At 38.0% G+C, this 18,963-nt stretch overlaps 1 protein-coding gene across 3 annotated transcripts in view; it reads right to left on the bottom strand.

Moving 5' to 3' along the window:
- Positions 2,457–18,963, bottom strand: part of TECPR2 (tectonin beta-propeller repeat containing 2) — a 38,672-nt gene continuing 22,165 nt past the window's right edge. For all 3 annotated transcript variants that reach the window (XM_021401214.1, XM_021401215.1, XM_021401216.1), the window contains 5 exons: positions 18,340–18,573; positions 15,126–15,274; positions 4,585–4,726; positions 3,368–3,517; positions 2,457–3,121 (listed from right to left, as the gene is read on the bottom strand). In XM_021401214.1, coding sequence (XP_021256889.1) covers positions 2,967–3,121; positions 3,368–3,517; positions 4,585–4,726; positions 15,126–15,274; positions 18,340–18,573 — 830 coding nt within the window. In that variant the 3' untranslated portion in view covers positions 2,457–2,966. The remainder of the gene's footprint in view (positions 3,122–3,367; positions 3,518–4,584; positions 4,727–15,125; positions 15,275–18,339; positions 18,574–18,963) is intronic.

Raw genomic sequence — 18,963 nt, 5'->3', positions numbered from 1 at the left:
GGAGGAAGTGGGTTTCTTGTACACTGCACCAAAGATGCTCTTTGCAGAGGTATAAACATTTATTCCAAATTCTCCGTGCCTGTATAAATAAACCTATGTTTAAACACTGACAAAGTCATAATTAAGTATTTTTATTTTCTTAGCAGTAACAGTGTTTCCTAACAACTCTATTATCTCACTTAAGCAATTAAAGCATTGCGACATTTTTTTTAGTGAAAAACTGGCTTTGTACCACTGAACATTCTTTCTTTCTTTTTTTTTTTTGTTGCTGCAACACAGAAAAACAAGAGTTACTTACATATCTACATGGGTGTTTCACACCAACTCACCTTGGGCATCTGAACTTCCATAAGTGGTGACATAAGGATCACTGTTGTATAACAAAACAGGCTGATGCTGTAAGAAGACTACAATTTCCCTGCAGGAACCAACAGAAGCAGATGAACCAGTTTGTCAAGATAAAAGCTATGATAATTAGTGAAGACATTGCCATCTGAATTTGAACAGGATTCCTGTAGCTGGAAGCAGGCTTCAGCTCAGAATTGTCATTAAGCATGGCTATGCCTTCTTGTGAGAAGCTATGCAGGTCTTAGCTCTGTCACAAAACAGCTCTCACTTGTGGGAAGTGAAGGCAACGGTGCTTTCTATGCCTCAGAAGCAGTTACAGTTAAAGGCCAGAATCACATTAAAGGCTCTGATATTTTAAAATGCAAAGAAGGGTACAGTTACAGTACAAGGTACAAGCAGCTGTCTTCTGCTTGAACATTCTCCTACCATATCATCTGAGGTAACAGTGGGATAGAGGTTTCGTTAGCGTGTTTTCAGCAGCAAGACAATTTCCAGACAAACAGAACTCTTAGTGAACCATATGACAGAGGAGTCTCACCACAGTAATTTATTTCTTAAAAATCTAGTTTATTGCACTTGTCTCAAAGCACAAACAAAACAAAAAAACTAAATACAGAAATAAAGGGAAAAAAAATATATCCTAGTTTTAATAAAGCTACCCTAAAAAGTAGTCTGAAAAGAGCTCTTGACACCAATTAATATTAACGACCATAGCAAGATACGGTATTACACAGTAAACAAACAACTAGCAAGCTCAAACCGTTACTAAGACAACTCTGAAAAACGTAATAGAAAAGTGTCACTATTAACTAATGCCATTGTACTTGAGCACCTGGAGCTTGGCGAGGTGCGGAGAAGTACTCATACCCCCACTCCTAAGTGGCTGACTCAGGAGCTGCTGAAATATACTTCTAAGGTGAATTTCAGCTTCTTCGGGGTCCTCAAGATACCAAGCTGTGCTTGCAGAAAACAGATTGGTTTACTTCACGAACCAATTCCATTACAATCCACTGCCAGACAGGCTAAAAAAAACCCACTGGAGTAATCACCATATATGGATGAGATATCAATGAGGCAAACCTCTAATCTGTAAAAGGGAAATAAATCCTTCCTCCCTGTAAGACTGAAAGATCAGACTGAGACCTGGCAGCCAGTATCACAAGTTGTTCTAAAAACAATAACAAAATGTGACATAACTTGGTTCTCCCTCCAGAGATGTACATTCTCACCTTGCACCACGTTTGTTCCAAGTTTAGTGCAGTACATGCATGATCTATTCTGAAAAAGAACAGAGGTTAAAAAGAAAACATCCTTCCATGTATGTGTTGATTAAGTTCTCAAAACAGAAACATCCCCACAGTTTAACACCTGGCCTTTTTCTGAAGCTGGCTCATTTACAGTATTGGTTAGCAGCTGCTTAAACATTCTGATGATTAATATGCTTAGAACGAACACAAAATAACTCTTCCATCTACATACTGAACTCACGTTCTTCCATCTATAGTTCTATTGCTTAAAAAAAGATGAGGTATCTTTCAAAGATTTAAAGAAAAATAAACTGCAGTGACTAACTTAGGTTACTTCCCAGTTCATTACATACCTCTGCTGCAACATCTGTAAGCATAAGACACTTCAAAATTTAGCTAACATAGCTAAAAGTTACAATATTGTTAAGTATTTTCTCACAATATCACAATTTTAACGGGATATACAGGTAATTCTGTCAATTACCATTTTACTTTTAATACATCTGTGTTTGGTACTCAAAACAATTTGAGTCCAAAGGTTAAAGCACTGGCTGGAGGCACAAATGTAGCACAATGGGTGTCATGAAAGCTGCTTCGTACATTCCTACTTTGTACTACAAACCCAACATGCAACTTCCTTCTTTTCCAAAGCGGGACTTACCCCTCAAAAATTGTCAGCTCCCTGATGGCTGTGTGAAATGGACAAAAGTCCCCCTGATATTATGTGCAATCCAAACTTCTCATGCTAGAAACAAGATTTCTGGACATTGAATATTAGTATAGCCTTGCAGATATTTATATGGAAATGGACCGAACTAAGCTCGTTTCAACACCAGTGCTGTGGAATCAGGACGTTCTGAGATCTCTCCAAGAAATACTTTATTTTCTTCCATGCTGCAAGGGAAAAAATCGTTCTAAACATATACAATAGTTGAAGAGCATTTCCATCAGTTTGGAGTCCACATAGAAGAAATTGAGAAATATTTATGTTTCTGATGTAGAGAAATATTTAATGCAACAGAATTTCTTCTCAAAATAAGTACACATGTATTAGTGTGCATGCTATTGTGAAATAGTCACTTGCGTTGCTAATCAATAAAGTTAAAGAGTTATGTTTCCAAAGGAGCTGCTACAGTAGTACAGTATAACAACTGCAGTATGCCACATCTAAAGAGTCTCCCAAGAGAGACTGGAACAAACATCAGAACTCACAGCTTAGGAGCTATTTAACAGGTCAGTATTTTAATACGAAAGTGCTAATATCACAAAGTCCAATATGAGTGGCTTTTACATCCAACATTCTGTACATACATTACAGAAGTTCTATATGCCCTTCTACTTTTTTTCACTGCTTCATAAGCTTGAGGGACTTCATATCACTTCCCATTCATCTTCAAAATCATCAGGATGAAGCAGAACAGAAGTATCATTTTTCTGCTGGTTATGGGAATGGCTAAAGGTCTTAGTGAGGCGCTGGAGAAGGGATCCCGAAGTACTGATCGCCCACAGCTCATCCAGAGGGGTCACTGCAAAGCATAAATAAACCATCTTTAATTAAAGCAGGGTCCAATTATAAACATTAAATAAATAACATTTGGATTTATTTTTTTCTAATTGTACTTAGAGAAGGTTTTTACTAATGCGATAAAAGCACCTTAGTGAAACTGCCAGGCCATGAAGCTCTCCCTTCTTACGGTCAGCTTGAGCACTATCAGGCAGAAGTCAAAGCAGACATGACCATGTTTTGGAATTATCACACAGAACCAACTTGCCTGTTAGATGTGAGACATTTCCAGGAATCTTCTTCCAGTAGTCTCCTGCTGGATTCTTGTCAGTAATACCATACCGACGAGCTACATCTCCGTTTGGACAGCGCGCCCAAACGGTCCTTGTACTTATAGCCAGCTCACACGCCTGCAAACCTAAAGATAATCAGGCATGAAAAGGCAATAATCACAGGCTTTCTTCTATACTACACATACTCACAGAAAAGTTTAGTAAGACAGCAAGACTGTAATATTTTTATATATTCCTATATTAATAAGAGAAAAGAGCTTTCCATTATAAAAGGCACAAAGAAATAACTAGATTTCCCAGAGGCTTTCTAAGAAAGGATTGGCAAGATGACAATTTAGGGCTGCATTTTTCCTCACGCTAACTTTAGGAGAGTTGAACCAAGAAGGTTCAAATAGCATCTCAGCTTCTGGCCCTGCATAAACAGAACATAAGAATGAAGGCCACTTGCAGTACACAGAGCACTTATAAACAAAAAGGCCTTTCAACTGCAGACTTTGTAGACACTGCATCTATTGACCATAATGATATCACACTGTGGATACACTTTGCTCTGCGGCCATAGCCACAAGCAACAACCAGACAGTCTTTACAAACCTATTTCTGGAACCTCCACTGTATTTTACTACCAGATGGTGAAATCTGACCGTTTTAATGTAAGTTTGCCTAAAAATAGTTAACATCATACACATTGTGGACATTATTTTTTTTTTTCATTCCTCTTCACAATAAAGCAGGTTCTCTGCAACTGAAATGCCATGTGTTTCTGTAGTGAAATATCTTTAAAAAGCAGACAGCATCACTAAATGGTTATTTAGAAAGAAGCAACAAAAACTTAATTTTACTTAAAGGTAAGGCAAAAATATAATTACTTAAACCAGAATGCATCCAGCACACAGGATTAATAGAAAGATGTGCAAAATAGCATTAAGTTTCTGTTAGCCACATCCAGATGGAACTCCATGCTGTATGACTTTTCAATGCAGAACTTCCCAAACCACGGTGCTCTCCTATTCTATAAATAAACATACTTGATTGCTGAGAAACAGATCTGATTTATACACTGCTACCAAACTTAAAGCGCAACATGGAAAAAAAAATCACAGTGAGAAAACAGCAGAAAGCACAAGGAATTCATGCCTTAGGATGTTTTTTTTTTGTTTGTTTGTTTGTTTGTTTTTTTTTCTTTTTTTACCTGGTACATGTTCCCAGTCGGTGCCTACAGGCATTTCCTCCGTAATTCCCACTCGTACATGGACATTCCACTTGCTGTCAATGGCCCACAACATCTGATCATTTGGACTTGAATGAATGCTGACCAAGTTGATTCCTACCGGCTACAAAATTCAAGAGCAGTATGTAAATTTTGGACAGCTGTATCTCAGAATATAGACGCTTGCTCCTCACAGAAGTATACAAAAATTCTAAAGTATTCACCATAGACTAAAGATATGAAGAAATTTGACTTTTTATTTGACATCGTCCAAACAACCAAGTTTTCAAAGTTTTTAAAAAATCTCTTCCTAAATAGAAAGGGAACGAGTGAATGCTCAGAGGAAGTTAACGATAAAGATACTTCTATTTAGCGTTCAGCACCTGAGCCTAATAATATCAGTATTTGCTCAAACGCTTATCCCAATCATGTACAGTGTCAATTCCAAGTCAGAGAATTATAGAATGGCTTGGGTTGAAAGGGACCTCAAGGATCATCAGGTTCCAACTCCCTTGCTAAAGAGAGAACTCTTCCACCAAAATGTAGAAAGAATTATGTTTTCCTATTACCTTCCCAGAAGTTTCCTAAACATAACTAAAGCTCTCCTGTATTCCTAAATATATATAACCTGTACATCTCTAAGGTCTGAATGTTTCATTTTAGCAATGATACAGTGATCTCCCTTCTTCCTCGTATTTCATTTTATAGGAATACGACTGTGGAATCCACTGCAGCACCGGAGCAGCCACACTATCCGCACCATTATCTATTGGCAAGCCCAAGTTACATACTCTTCTCATTCTCCCTTATTCTATTTGCTCCAATGGAGATTTGTCATATCTACTGGCAAAAAATCAGTTTCATTGACCACAGAATTTTACAGACATAACCACAATGATGATTTTGTAGCTAAATATATCTGCCAACAGGTTTAGTGAATGCAAATATCCTTTTGGTGGTGAGTAGAGAAGGGAAAGCCACACACTTAAATAAAAAAAGGAGATAAGAAGAAGAAAAGGATTTTTCTCCCCATCAGCTAAACAGAAGTTCCACCAAAGAAGACAGTAAGATGCCCTGAAATATGTCATCATCTGACAGAAGCACTGCATTTCTTGCAATAACCTCACAGGCATAAGCTCAAGATCCTGTGCGACAAATCTAAGAGCAAGCAGCTCTCTGCGTGTATAAACACACAAAGAGGAATACAGAATCATCATCTCCATGTGTATATGAGCACACAACCCAATGCCAGATGGGCCTTCTGTGTACATAACAGCTACCTGCTTTGTTTTTGCTTTTGAAATCGTGCTGCTAACACGGGTCTGATCCAGTTATAACCGAGTTTGACTTGCAACTCCAAAGCAATCTTGTCTATTTAGGTTGCATGGCCTTTGATGGACTGCCTTCTCGTGACTGTGCTCTCATCAGGCATGGAGCTGGTAGAGACTTAAAGAAGTGTTTGCACCTCTGCTCACAGTAAACTGACAAAGGCTGCAAGTTGAACACTTACAGGAAGATGCTATTTGTTTTGAACAGCATCGAATACATACAAGTATCTAGTTACTTTCAAGTTGTTATTCTGTCATTTTACAAATAAACTACTGGATTGCAAAAAAAAAAAAACAGCAAAAAGCAAACAAAAGCCAGCCTCCAACACCATCGCCAACCCTCCCCCCATCTCCCATATGCTGTCACCAAGGAAAGGGAAAGAAAAAAAAAACAAAACAACTCATGTAATACATCCCTGTCTTGCTGCATCTACATCTGCAGTCAACCTCATACCTGCTCCCGTTTGTCTTTTTCTCTGTCCTTCCTTATTTGTCTCTTTCTATGATTACTTTGGTTCTGACTCCTTCCTACTTCAGCCTGCTCATCTCCCCACACTGCTGCCATGCAGTGTGGCTCACCAAAGTGCTGATTCCAGCTTCATCCCATCCCTCTCTCTATTTCTGCTCTTGTGGTCCCTGCTTTCAAGGGAGCTGTGCAATTATTAACAACTTGTGCAGACAGAGTTACTGTACACAAACTGTGAAGAGCAGCCTGGTGCAACCCCTGGTACTGATCTATTGGGATCTGTGCCCCTTGCTCTCCACCCTTCTGTATCAGGATACCATTCCTCTCTTCCTCTATCATTTGCCTAAAGAATTCCCTTAGAAATAACTGGAGGAATATTTTCATCCAGAAGGACTGAGTGCTTATACCTACCATCCAAGCCTATGCACCACTACAGAATCATAGATACTGAAAGCTAAGTAAAGCAAGCAAAATATCCCAAAGGGGTCGCATGAAAGGAGATGCACGACAGACAGCTAGACAGCTTCTGCTTCTACTGCAGGCTTAAGTATAATCAAACTAATTACTTCTACTCAACTCTGCAGCACTGACATACCTAAGAAACAAATGGAATTTATGTAGTTCTAAGTAAATCTACAAGCTTGGACAAAAATTTTTTGTCATTCTTTGGCTTTCTTTAAGTAAACTCCCATTTTCTTTTTGAGTTTTCCTACTTCTCTGGGTATTCTGCTTTTGGTTTCTTTTCCTTTCTCAAGCTACTTAGTTTTTTTTTGACAAACTTGCATCAAGGGAACAATCTACTCACTGCCATGATAAAAGATCCAGGCAAGACACCGACGGCAGCATCCAATGCTCTTAGGAGAGAAGTCCCTATTCCACTGCAGCTTTCTGATGTGCTGCAGGCAGTAAAGGGCATGACTGGCAGGACAGCTAGTGATGTGGTGATACCCAGTAGCTCTGGGAAACAGGGCCAGGCAATTCTTAGAGGTGTTGAACACTTCAGATGGCTACCCAGAAAAGAGTCATCTACAACAGAAAAGATGTTCTCATCGCTATCATAGTAGGATAAAACCAATTTATTTATTTTTTAAACTTGAAATAACCATAGAATATCCTGAGTTGGAAGGGACCCACAAAGATCATGGGAATTAATAAATTACTTCAGAGTAGACTTTTCTCAACTGGTTTAACTTCCAACAGCATTCGTGAGATTTATATACTTTGTTAAACACATTACAATTGTAACTTACTGAAGAGTTTAGAATTTTAGAGTAATGCCAGTCTGCCAGCCTTCTTCACTGACATACCAAACTCTGTTTATAGGTTATCCATGACGCTTATCACTAGGAGGGACTAACTTGTTCTGAAGTGTTAAGAAATTCAGTGTTGTCTGACAAAAGAGGTGGAACGTTCTCTTCCTTTTACTTACCGTACCAAAAATTTCTAAACTCAAAATCTCAGGAGAATGTTTCAGCCAAGAACCGAACCCATATGCTCCTGTCCTCTGGTCTTGCACCTTAGTTACAAGATCCTCATTCTCTCTCCACCTTTTGCTAACAAAGATGTCCCAGTACAGCATGTACTGCAACACAAGCCAACTATTTACTTTTCAGTATTTAAAGTTGCATGTTAAGGGCTGCAAATATCCTAACTGTCCACTTTAAATCAGAACAATGAAAAATAGTCTGCTAGCACTCAAGTGTCTGATGACAAAACAATGCTGAGAAAATGAAATAAACTTGAAGGAAGCACTAACTGATAAACTGTTAAATAACATCAAGAAACAGCACTATACTAAATATATTTAAGTTATAAAGTTGTCCATCAACCTCATAATGCAAACCAGTTCCATTCCTTCTGCAGACCACAGAGAGAACTTCAGTGCAAGCCCTTTGTTTAAACAATGGAATCAAATAAAATCTAAAATAAAAACTAATGCACTCTTCACTCCTGAACTACTACTCAGAAGTTTTGTCTTACTGTAGTTGCTTCAGTCACAGATGAACCCAAAACAGTTCCTTGTCAAGGAGAAAAGACCAAAAATGCATGCAACACAAAATAGGCATCAGAACATGTTCCAAGTCACTTTTCAGAATTACAGTCTACGTATCAGCACCTCCACTATCTCTTTTCTGCTGCAAATACCCAGGATGAGAAAGACTAAACATAATACTCTCAGCCTGTTCAAGTCCCCTTTCCCCCTTCTTTTATTTTTAAAATAATGGTTCAGTGGCTACAAGCAGCATGGATGTTCTACTCGCATTCAAAAGACAAAAATACCTTCAGATGTTCCAGGCCAGGCTGAAAGAGAATCACATCTGAGATATTTCCCACACTATCAAGCACTACCTGTAGATAAGGCTAACATGATATACTGATGGCTAACAGACATCCAGACCTTATAAAGTAGCATGACAGAGAAAGCATACAACTTAGAGAGATTCTGTAATGTAAACCTGACTACTGCATGTTATTTTCAGAGCTCCATTTGAAAGACGGTGAAGTGTTTAATAACCACTAGATATCAAGAAAGAACGTGCAACACGAGAGCAGTACTGAACAGAATGGTTTGCATTCAGTCTTCAAGGAGAACAGATTGCTAAATTAATTACCTCTTTTTTTCTCTGTAGAAAAGTTCAAGGCAGTATACAAGAGCAGGAAAGATTAGGAATCTATGTTTAGTCTTCCTGGAAGCCACATGTTTTTCAGCAATGCCGCCACAGAATTGTCAGAGATTATTTACTGACTGGAAAACTGGAGCATTATTTTCCTCAGAAGCCTTACAATACTCAGCGTGACTCTTTTCCCACCTTTAGTCTTTAGTGAGTAAACAGACCGGAGTCTTACTTCCATACCTCCAGTTAATGGCTGGTGCAACCAAGAAGAAAGGGCAAAAAGGCATGGAGAGTCTGTTTTCTTGACCTTTGTTAACTTCTAGTTTCTTATTCCAAGTATTTTTCTCACAGAAATATGCAGGAGACTATAACATATGGCATCAATTCCTAGAAAAGGTCACACCAAACCCATGCAACTATTCAACACACTAAAGCCCTAACAGGTCCATAACATACTTTCGAAATATTTAGTACAACAGCTGCTCCTTACAGGCAATGAAAATAATATGATTAATAATAGTGCAAAGCATTACAGCATTAGCTAACAGAAATACAGGGAGACTGGAAGAGCTCAGATTTGAGGCTGTTAGTAGTATCGAACAACTGAAAGCAGGAAAATGAAAGCTTCTCCTTCCCACTGTTTCTATTTTCAATATTAGTAAAGTCTTACCAAAAAGCAACTTAAGATCTTATTTCAGAAAGATTTGGAAAAATCATCTGCTCGGTTTTCTGAATGCATCTCATTTTGTGTATCCTTTTTGTGAACCGAGGCTTCTGGTGCTGATAACAATTGCTATCGAATGTGACAGGCTACACGTGCACTTTTCTGAACGTGATGATAGCAGCGCCTTAAAACAAATACCAGAAGGCTAAAACTCCAAAGCAGTAAGACGCAGTGAAATACAGGGACAACAGTTGCTCCGAATTTGCAATAAAAAGGGAAGACAGTAAGCACTGAGCAATGGACATGAAACAACTTTAGTAAAAATGCTGAAGGTGCACTTTTTCGAGTGTCTGAAGTATGGCTTTCTGTAACCTCTAAGAAAAATGCATGTCTATGAAGAATAGTATATATCTGAAGTTAAATAGTGTGGCATTCTGAATAAGCTAAGCAAAACACTCAGCAGCAGGAGCTTTGATCCCATATGCTTATTTGCAACCCGTCTCAATACAGCTAGTGTGACTGCTGCCAAATGCAGCTTTCCTTTACATCTTCTTGAAAACAGTGGGGAGAGGATTTTCCTGGAGGACTACTAAAGTCTTCAGGAGGCTTTAGGTGAGTAAACATATGTGGAACAGCAGACCAGTCTTGTCTATAGGCAACCAGAAGGTTTAATGTGTGTTTTACCTCTCAATCTAAATATAATTGATCTAATGAAAGGTAGTTCCTGTACATCTCTTCTTAGCACCATACCAAAGTAGAATTCTCAGCAGTACACAAAGACATCTACACAACAGTAAAGTAGAGCAAGCTATTCTGTGCTAGCAAAAACAATCTGGAAGAACAGTCACGTGGATTACGGACCAGAAATAACAGTTTTCCACAGCAATTATTTGCAACAGTAACGTGGATGATTCCGATGTAAAAATGATAAGAGCATTCCCAGCAGAAAAATCTCTCACCCTCCAGATATCCAGTCCTTACATAATTGTTTCAAAAGAACCCCTACTACAGCTCAGCTTTGATTTTGGCATCTATCAAAAAAAGTTGTGCTCATCACTTCCTCCTGTGAAGCACCACTTAACAGAGAACTGGCCTTAATAGGAACCTCACTGAAAAACGCAAATGCAAAGCAGGGTAAGAAAGTCTCCAGATTAGCACGGTGTGTTCTGTATGGTAAGCAGAGCTCAAAGATAGGAAAGGAAACAAAGATCTGACAATCATTTCTAACTGACATTTGCAAGGCATAATCACCCTCCTTATGCCGGACATAGATTAAGAAAAATGAAGGTATCAAAAAGAAATGAAATCCAGTGTACACTCTTTTGTACACACACAATGTCAGAGAAATCCCATAAATTTCAAATGCCATTTTTAACTAACAGCTGCTCCTGAGTTTTTAAGAATTTTTGAATAACAGTGAAAGCGCAAACAACCTATAATTTAGTTTTGATCTTGTCGAGTGTGTGTCTAGAAAAGATAGAATTCTTATCGATCTGGGGGGGCTACCTTCTCTCAGTTGTGATATCAAGCTCAAAATAAAAAAGACGATTAGTAGGCTGCTTATGGGAACAGTAATAAATCAGAAGATTCCCTAACTTGAAATGTCTACATTGCAAGAATTAATTCTATGGGAAACTAAGTTAAGCAGCACTCTTCTGCTGACCCTGGGAACTACAAAGAATGAAGAAAAGCTTTATGCAGCAGTCAAACAGTGAACGTCTTTTTAAATAACTTCCTTTCCACCATTTGGACAGATGGTTAAATAAACTTCTTGATTTAATAAAGGAGCTTTTACAATTCCATTCTCTATGAAATTTCGCTTACAAAGGAGCACAGAGTAGTAATTAAGCAAACTGCAATTAATAAAATGTTTATTTTTAGACTAATATTGATTGTTTACAAGCAACAGATGACTGCAACTCATTACAAATATTTGTCCTCATCTTTGTATCCATTTGTTCTCTTAAATAAAAGCTCTAGTTATCTAACAGAGCCCTTCATGTAAATTTTAAATGTTTTGTTCTTAAGATCATTTTCATGTTAAGCAGTACTCATAAGAAGCAAGCATTTATCAAAATCAGATTCTGCTTCTGCACCTTTTTCAGTATGTGCCCAAAATCAAAGCCAAAAGGTAGAAAGAATTACTTTGAAACAGACCTTCAACTTTTAGAGCTCTTTCAAAACAGTGTTTCAGGTGAAAGTAACTTCTAATCAATTTGTACTCTACAATAACCCAAGTTGGTCTTACTGACTGTATTAATTTTGTCTTTGGTTTTTCATTGTTTCTTTAGGTGACAAATTTAAAAAGCATTACATTCTATAAATACACACGCACCCAGATACACACATGCTCCATAATACCTACATTAATATTTATACTGCTTGCTCATTCTTTGTACTTAATTATGTATATGTTACTATGTTTTTATGTAACTAAACGTTAACATAAACCAAAATGTATGACATTTATTTATTATTTATGTATCATATATTTATATTATTACATTTATTACTAAGTGTAATTACATTTGAAATTAATGCAGACAATAGTTTTATACCGAATATTAAGAGTGGAATGAAAAACACTTTCAATTTCCTGGGCTGAAACCATTTCATCAAGGAGTTTTGATCAGCTTTGTCAATGCCTTTAAAGCTGCTTCTGAAAAGCAGCTTAACTACATAATTTTGACATTTAAACCACAGAACAGAACGGATGAAGCACAGAAGACTATTAGACTATATAACTACTACTGTTCATGATATTGTAGCATTATCAATCATTTCTTTCTCTCATCCATGACTTCAGAAGACAGAGAGCAGAGAACACAAAATGCTGTTTCTCCTCAAGAGATACTGCACTCAGGATTTATGAAGGGAGCAAAAAAGTGAGAACAGCTTCAGTCCAGATTTTGAAAAAGCCATAGAGAATCACAGAGCAAAGACTGAACTGAAATTATATTCACTGGTTTTAGCATAAAATCTAAACAGAGCTATTGACCCTGAATACCTTTGTGAAGCTGTGCACTGGTAGATGCCGTGCAATTACAGCACTCCTCGAACAAGAGGTGACACTCTACAAGCAGAGCCTATAGCTCCTCACGAGTCATGAGATCTGGGATATGGCAAGTTGTATTGGCTCTGACATTTACTAGGGAATGAAATATCCGCAGTCGGTTTTAAATTATGTTATTTGAGAAAGCTCCTGTACTTAAAGCAAATGAAAGGCAATTTTCATTTCCTTCTTCAAGCAGAAAATGACTGAACTGCTCACAAATACTTCTTACAATCCTTCTGCTGTTGTGAAGATAAAGCGATGCAGCATGAATTATGTCAAAGTCAATTAAGGAACAGATAGCAGCTACTAAGAAGCAAACATTCTTCACTGAACAGTCCACTTCTCAGTCATCGCTTGTCGTATATGTTATCCAAACACTGAGCTAGTATTTGGAGATAATTTTCAAGTTCACGTCCTCTTATTTTGCAGATAGCCTTTGTAAAAGCATGGATGGTTGCTCCCTCAGTACTTTAATGATTTGTTTCTACGTGCTGGAATTGTCTCAAAACAAGCATGTAATCCACAAGTTTTCATCTCTGCAAGCAATGTTTGAATATTTGCCCTTTCATATTGACTCGTTAGAGTTTGCGATGTCAGGAACTGGCGAGATAACAGAAAGAGAATGACAGTGCTCTGGGTTGCAGAAGGTTATCATTTTGGAAGGCAACATCCAAAATGACTGCCCATCTTCCTCAGTAAGCTGAAAGAAATAACCTGATTTTCAACCTTTTCCAGTTAAAGGTTTTCTCCATAAGGAAGTCACTGCTAAAGCCAAAGCAAATCCCACCTTCCTGTAAACACCTTTGTATTGAGCAGTTTAATCAGCTTCTACAGAGGATTAGAGAATGCAGTCAGTACAGACAAAATAGTATTCACCATCCTAAGGTTTTGAAGTTACTTTCCTGGATAAACAAATCTCTGCTAAGAAGATACTGCACAAGTTTAAACCTCTGCCTCTGCAACTCAATTAAGTGGAATATGTTTCCCCCCCTTTTAAGGATACTATGCTTACCCTCCTCCTCCTGCTGCCCTGCACCCTCGTAACAAGCACATAACATAAATATCCATTCTCCAGCAGTTAAACCTATCCCTTCGTTGTACCACTCGTGTAATTTAATACTTATCAGTCTGTTCTGTCATTCAGCAAAACAAGGTATCGTATCTCTAGGTCTGATTGACAAATTCCCAGCACAGACGGACTAGTCTAACCAGTGCTGCGCTAACTGATGAGATGCAAATCTGCAGTTTCGTTTCCCTGGCCTTCTTTGCTGCTACACCCCAAGATTCAAGAAGTAACTTAGTTCTGCTTATCTCCTAGCAGCCAAAGAGAATGATGTAAAAAAAACAACCTATTGCAACTGCACTGCCAGAGATTTACTTTTATGTCTTAGTGTGACCTTTTAAAAGTACCACATATTTCAAAATCTTTAGAAGAAATTCTGTAACACTATAAAATGTAAATCGAATATGCAAACACATCCAGTGCTACTATGCTAGATCAGCAGACAATTCAGCTGATTTTGTGCCAAGGAGCAAAGAATGAAATCGGTACTCAGAGGTCAACTCTGTTACAGCAGTCCCGAACCATGATACAGAATTACACCCATTTCACAGCTTAACTTGCTAAGTATTTGAGCAGCACTGAGGTTTAAGAAGAGATTAAACAAGAAAACAGACACTGGAGAAACATATTTTGTCCATTCTCTGTATTCAGAAAATACAGTCCTAGGATACTTTAGGAGGATTCTTTCCACTCTGATCCTCCCAGCTGGCAGGTAGAAAGGATACCTAATTTGCCTGTTCTGGGAACAAGGGAGGAGATCTGCAGCTGTACTCAACTGTTCTAACCGCTGGATGATAAGGAAAGTCCCTAGATCCAGGCACAGCACCCATGCAAGCATCCCAGACTCGCAAGGGTGAGAATAAAGAAGAGGCAGGAGGCACTACGCCGTGAGCCAAGCCTCCCCATACCCTCTGCTTAGGGCTGCTTTCCAGTCTAGCCTCTTGGCTAGCATACAAGAAGGTATTCAATATACACTCCAAGGCTGCATTCTACTACATGCTTATAAAGCTGCTGTGTTACTAGTAGAGCAATTTTTGGCTAAGGATTGAAAAAGAAAAAAATCCCACTTTTGGGAAAAAAAAAGTTACTTGTAAGGATTAGATGTATTTGTGATAATGCAGCATATTCAGAGCACGTTGTACTGACTCTGATTGCGGGGTTGATTTTTTTTTTGTGAAGATCAGTAAATGTTGAAACTGAACAGGTGGGACAAAGGTTTAAGATACACATTTAAAATCTGGCCCTATTGTTTTCTTTAAGTGTTAAATTATTCCTTTTCAAAGGCATAGAGCTAAACTATTGTGTTACAAGGAATTAAAATCGAGATTTTACCTGTATAGGTGGCTCAATCATTATCCATGCAGGAAGCATCAAACTCGGGTTAAGAGGTTGGGTTCCTACACGGAAATAAACCCCGCCACTGGTGTCACACGCCCAAACATGCTGATTTCCACAGGCCAAGCTGATCAGCTTCACAGCTCCTAACAATAAAGAGACTATTAGTAACCTGGCATTTTTCCTTTACATTCAGTTAATAATGAGCACTTTCATTATTACTGCATATAATGAATAAAACCAACAGGTAGTATATGTGAGGTATTTTTCTCTTAGATTTAAAAACAAATATCAAACAGCATACTGTTACTTCTGAAGCACACCAAGAATATGCTATTAAAATAAATTCAAGCAGGGGAAAAGTTCTGTAATAAATGTTATCAGTGTCTAGACAAACTTTCACATGACCTAATGTGAACCCCTCTCTGTATCTGGCCACGCCTATGTATTTTTCATGGTGTTGATTTAGTCATACGTTCAGCAATGAACATTCCTAATGCTACCAGTACTTAAAAAATACAAGAGCATACGGGTTATACATCTCAGTGTTAACATACCAGTGTCACATTTGTAAATAAAGGAGCTGATTTTCAAATGGGTTTATATTCCACGTACGTATCTATTATTTATTACATCTGTGTCAGAAGTGCAGCAGTATTTTAACTCTATGCAAGTCAGCACAATGAAGATAAAGCTCCTAAATAAGTAAGTTTCAGAATTTATTTTTGCATAACAAATCACACCCATCAGTCTTATTACTAAAAGTTGGTAAAGACAGAACTGCTAGCTAAGGGCCAGCTGGAACTCTTTCACATTCATTTCAAAATAGCCATGTGATGTAATATATGTAACATTTGATTTTTTTTTTTTTTTTTTTGCCTTCCAGCATGGGGACAACACAATGCCAAGTAATGGAAAACATGTTCTACGGAAAGAGAGACTCAATCAGCGCAGATACACTACAGAAGGAATGCTCTGGTCTCACTCCAAACTAAAGACTCTAAAAATAGGCCTTGCTGGTTGATTGAACATGCCAGCACCACTTGGGATATCCCATTCTTGGTAACAGTTTTCTGCTTGTGATGTGAATCTGGGAACAAATCCCTGTAAAGTACATTACTCAAGGAGAGGGTACGATTTTATCCCATAAGTAGGAGTTTAAAGCACTTATTTCTGCAGGAAGGCTTGCTGGGGGAAAGAACAGGCAACAACAGGACTACACAGCTTCTATCTTTTAGTTAACCGAAATCATGAACGGATCTCCTCATCAACCAAAGTTATTTAACTTTCTGAATCAAAGGAGTTTGAATTAATGTATCTCACCCCAGAATTCCCTTTCATCTTCTGGCTTCCTATTAAGGAGTGGCATATCATACAAAACTATACAGAAAAACTTCTATTGCTTCAGGTAAGAGCATCCAGTACAACTTCCTGCTGCAGGCTGAGGCTTGACATTCAGCAGTGAAGTCAAGTTTTTATTTAAAACCCTATGATTCCTTGGAACAAAGTACAACTGCTAGTAACGGCTTTGCCACATGATGTCTCAGCTGTTGAAGTGTTCTGATCCAAACAAGCATCGCAGCACTCAGACACGGAATCACATATCACCTACTCGGCATAGCTGATTTATTTACGTCTACAGTACAATTTGATATTCAAAAACGCAGTCCTTATGTAAATGTTTTGGGGTTTCTCTCTCTTCCCACTTACTGTTTTTACATTAGGAGAAGGTCGCGCTAACCACATTCATCCTCTGTTTAGGAAAAAGTAGCATAATTCCGAGACGTTGTTTATAATTGAAGCCTAAAGGTCATTCTACTGCGTTTAGAAACCTTGATAGAGGAGCCCTAATCAACGTAATTTACTAGATAGTACTCCCAGTACATAGCGTAAAGGCAAGAGGTAGCTACTACCAACAGAATACTAATATTTAAGTGTAACTGACGGCAACATCATCGTTTCCACAGAGAATTTCCAATTTCACTTTACAGCAACTTGCTCTGTTTTTCTCCAATTTACAGTTCTAATGTTTCAGGAGTGAGAATAAACATACATTTGAACAGTAGCAATAATTCTCTGGATTTCAATTCCATTAGCACAATATAAGTCTGAGATTACAACTGAGGCTATGCAGCAGTGACCTACCATATGCAATTAAATGAAAAAAAAAACAAAACAGGAAACTTTCTTCGTACTTAATTATTAACCCCCAGAGCTAAGTTAGGCAGGGTGTCTGAATTATTTCCTGGCCCCAGATTTCTACAGTATCACCAGAGTGTGCCACGAAGCTATCAGGAACAGCTCAATGTGATGGCTGAACCCCCAGAACTGCTGAAGTTAATACACCAGGTATTACAGTCAGCCAGCACTGATTGCCTTTAAGAATGTTTTAAGTTTTGTGGACAATATCAAGAAGCTATTATTTCAGTTTTGCACCTTTTATCTAAGCTGCTCAAAAGCAATGGTATCTTGAGGAAAATTTCAATCTCTACTGAGCAAGATGAGAAGGACAGTACATACAAACCTACTCAGAAGGTCAGTGGAGACAAAAGGCATCGAGTATTGCTTAAATTATGGTAAAATTAGTGATTTGGAACCCATTCGTCAGGTCTGGAGAATGTATTTTATGACTGGTAGATAAATCCTTTTTAAAAGATCCTTTTAGAAAAGTTCTATGTGAAGTATACAAGAGATAAAATTGTTTATTGGGACAATCATGAATACTGCCATTAAAAATGGAAAAAACACAGAACAGTTTAATTTTATACCAGTACACAGTCTCCCCTTCTTTTACAATACGAATGCAGGTTAGAATACTTTTTTCTCTTTATACTAACAGCCAGATTACCAAAGAAATAAATCCAACTAGAATATGACCGGTGAAGCTGGCAAGTGGCCAGATTACTCTTAACTCTGATGCAAAGAGCCAGACTGGGAGGATATTTTAACGATCAAAATGTAGTCAGCCAACCTTGCTCCTATTCCAAACCAAATAAAAAGGGCAGTTAACCAGTAGCACACTCTTGACATTATGCTGAATCATGAGATCACTATCAACTCAAACATAAGAGTGTCGTTATCTGTATCACCTACGAATGATGCAACTCTTACAGCATAGTTTTTCCTTACCAAGATCCCAGTGAAGCTTTAGTCACTGTTAAGAACACATTTACCCACAAAATATAGGGCCTTGAGCATGGAAATGTCCTACCTAGTTGAGAGAGATCCAGTTTTGTCCAGTGCATCCCTGTTGGACAGCTGGATGAAAGCGTTCTGATAAATATCTGCCCAAGACTATCCAAACCCCAGATGGCATCCTGGCAGGCAGAGTATTGCACCATTTCAGTCTCTGGTGGCAGCTGCACCGTAGAAGGACGAAACTGAGGACTCTGATCACTGACACAAAACAGATCCTTGTTGCTTTGGCACAGCCACAAAAAGCTTCCTATGGTAAGGAGATTTTTGTTATTGAAATAATTCCTAATCTACTCCAAGAAAGCTAATGCTTCCTCTGAAAATGATTTGTACATTTGAAGACAAAAATAAAAATCTTAATCTAAGATTTTCAAGTACAAATAAGCATCCTAAGCACTTATTTAGGCACTTAAATATCAAGTAATTTTCAAGTGATCTCACTTGAAAAATCTTCTCACATGAAGAAACTATGAAGAAGACGTATATAATAGTGCACTGTTTCCTCTTACTCTTTTGTTCTTGCTTTCGAAAAACCAGCATACCTTCCTTCCAGTTCTATACCATACATTTTTGCCAATAAAGTTAGTGTATTTATTTGCAATTGTTAGCAATTGCATTACCCAACAGTAGAATTCCTTCA

The sequence above is a fragment of the Numida meleagris genome, chromosome 6 (genome assembly GCF_002078875.1).
Source record: "Numida meleagris isolate 19003 breed g44 Domestic line chromosome 6, NumMel1.0, whole genome shotgun sequence".
Lineage (NCBI taxonomy): Eukaryota > Metazoa > Chordata > Aves > Galliformes > Numididae > Numida > Numida meleagris.
The sequence above is the reverse complement of the archived record's forward strand: the minus strand, read 5'-3'. Positions and strand labels throughout refer to the sequence as shown.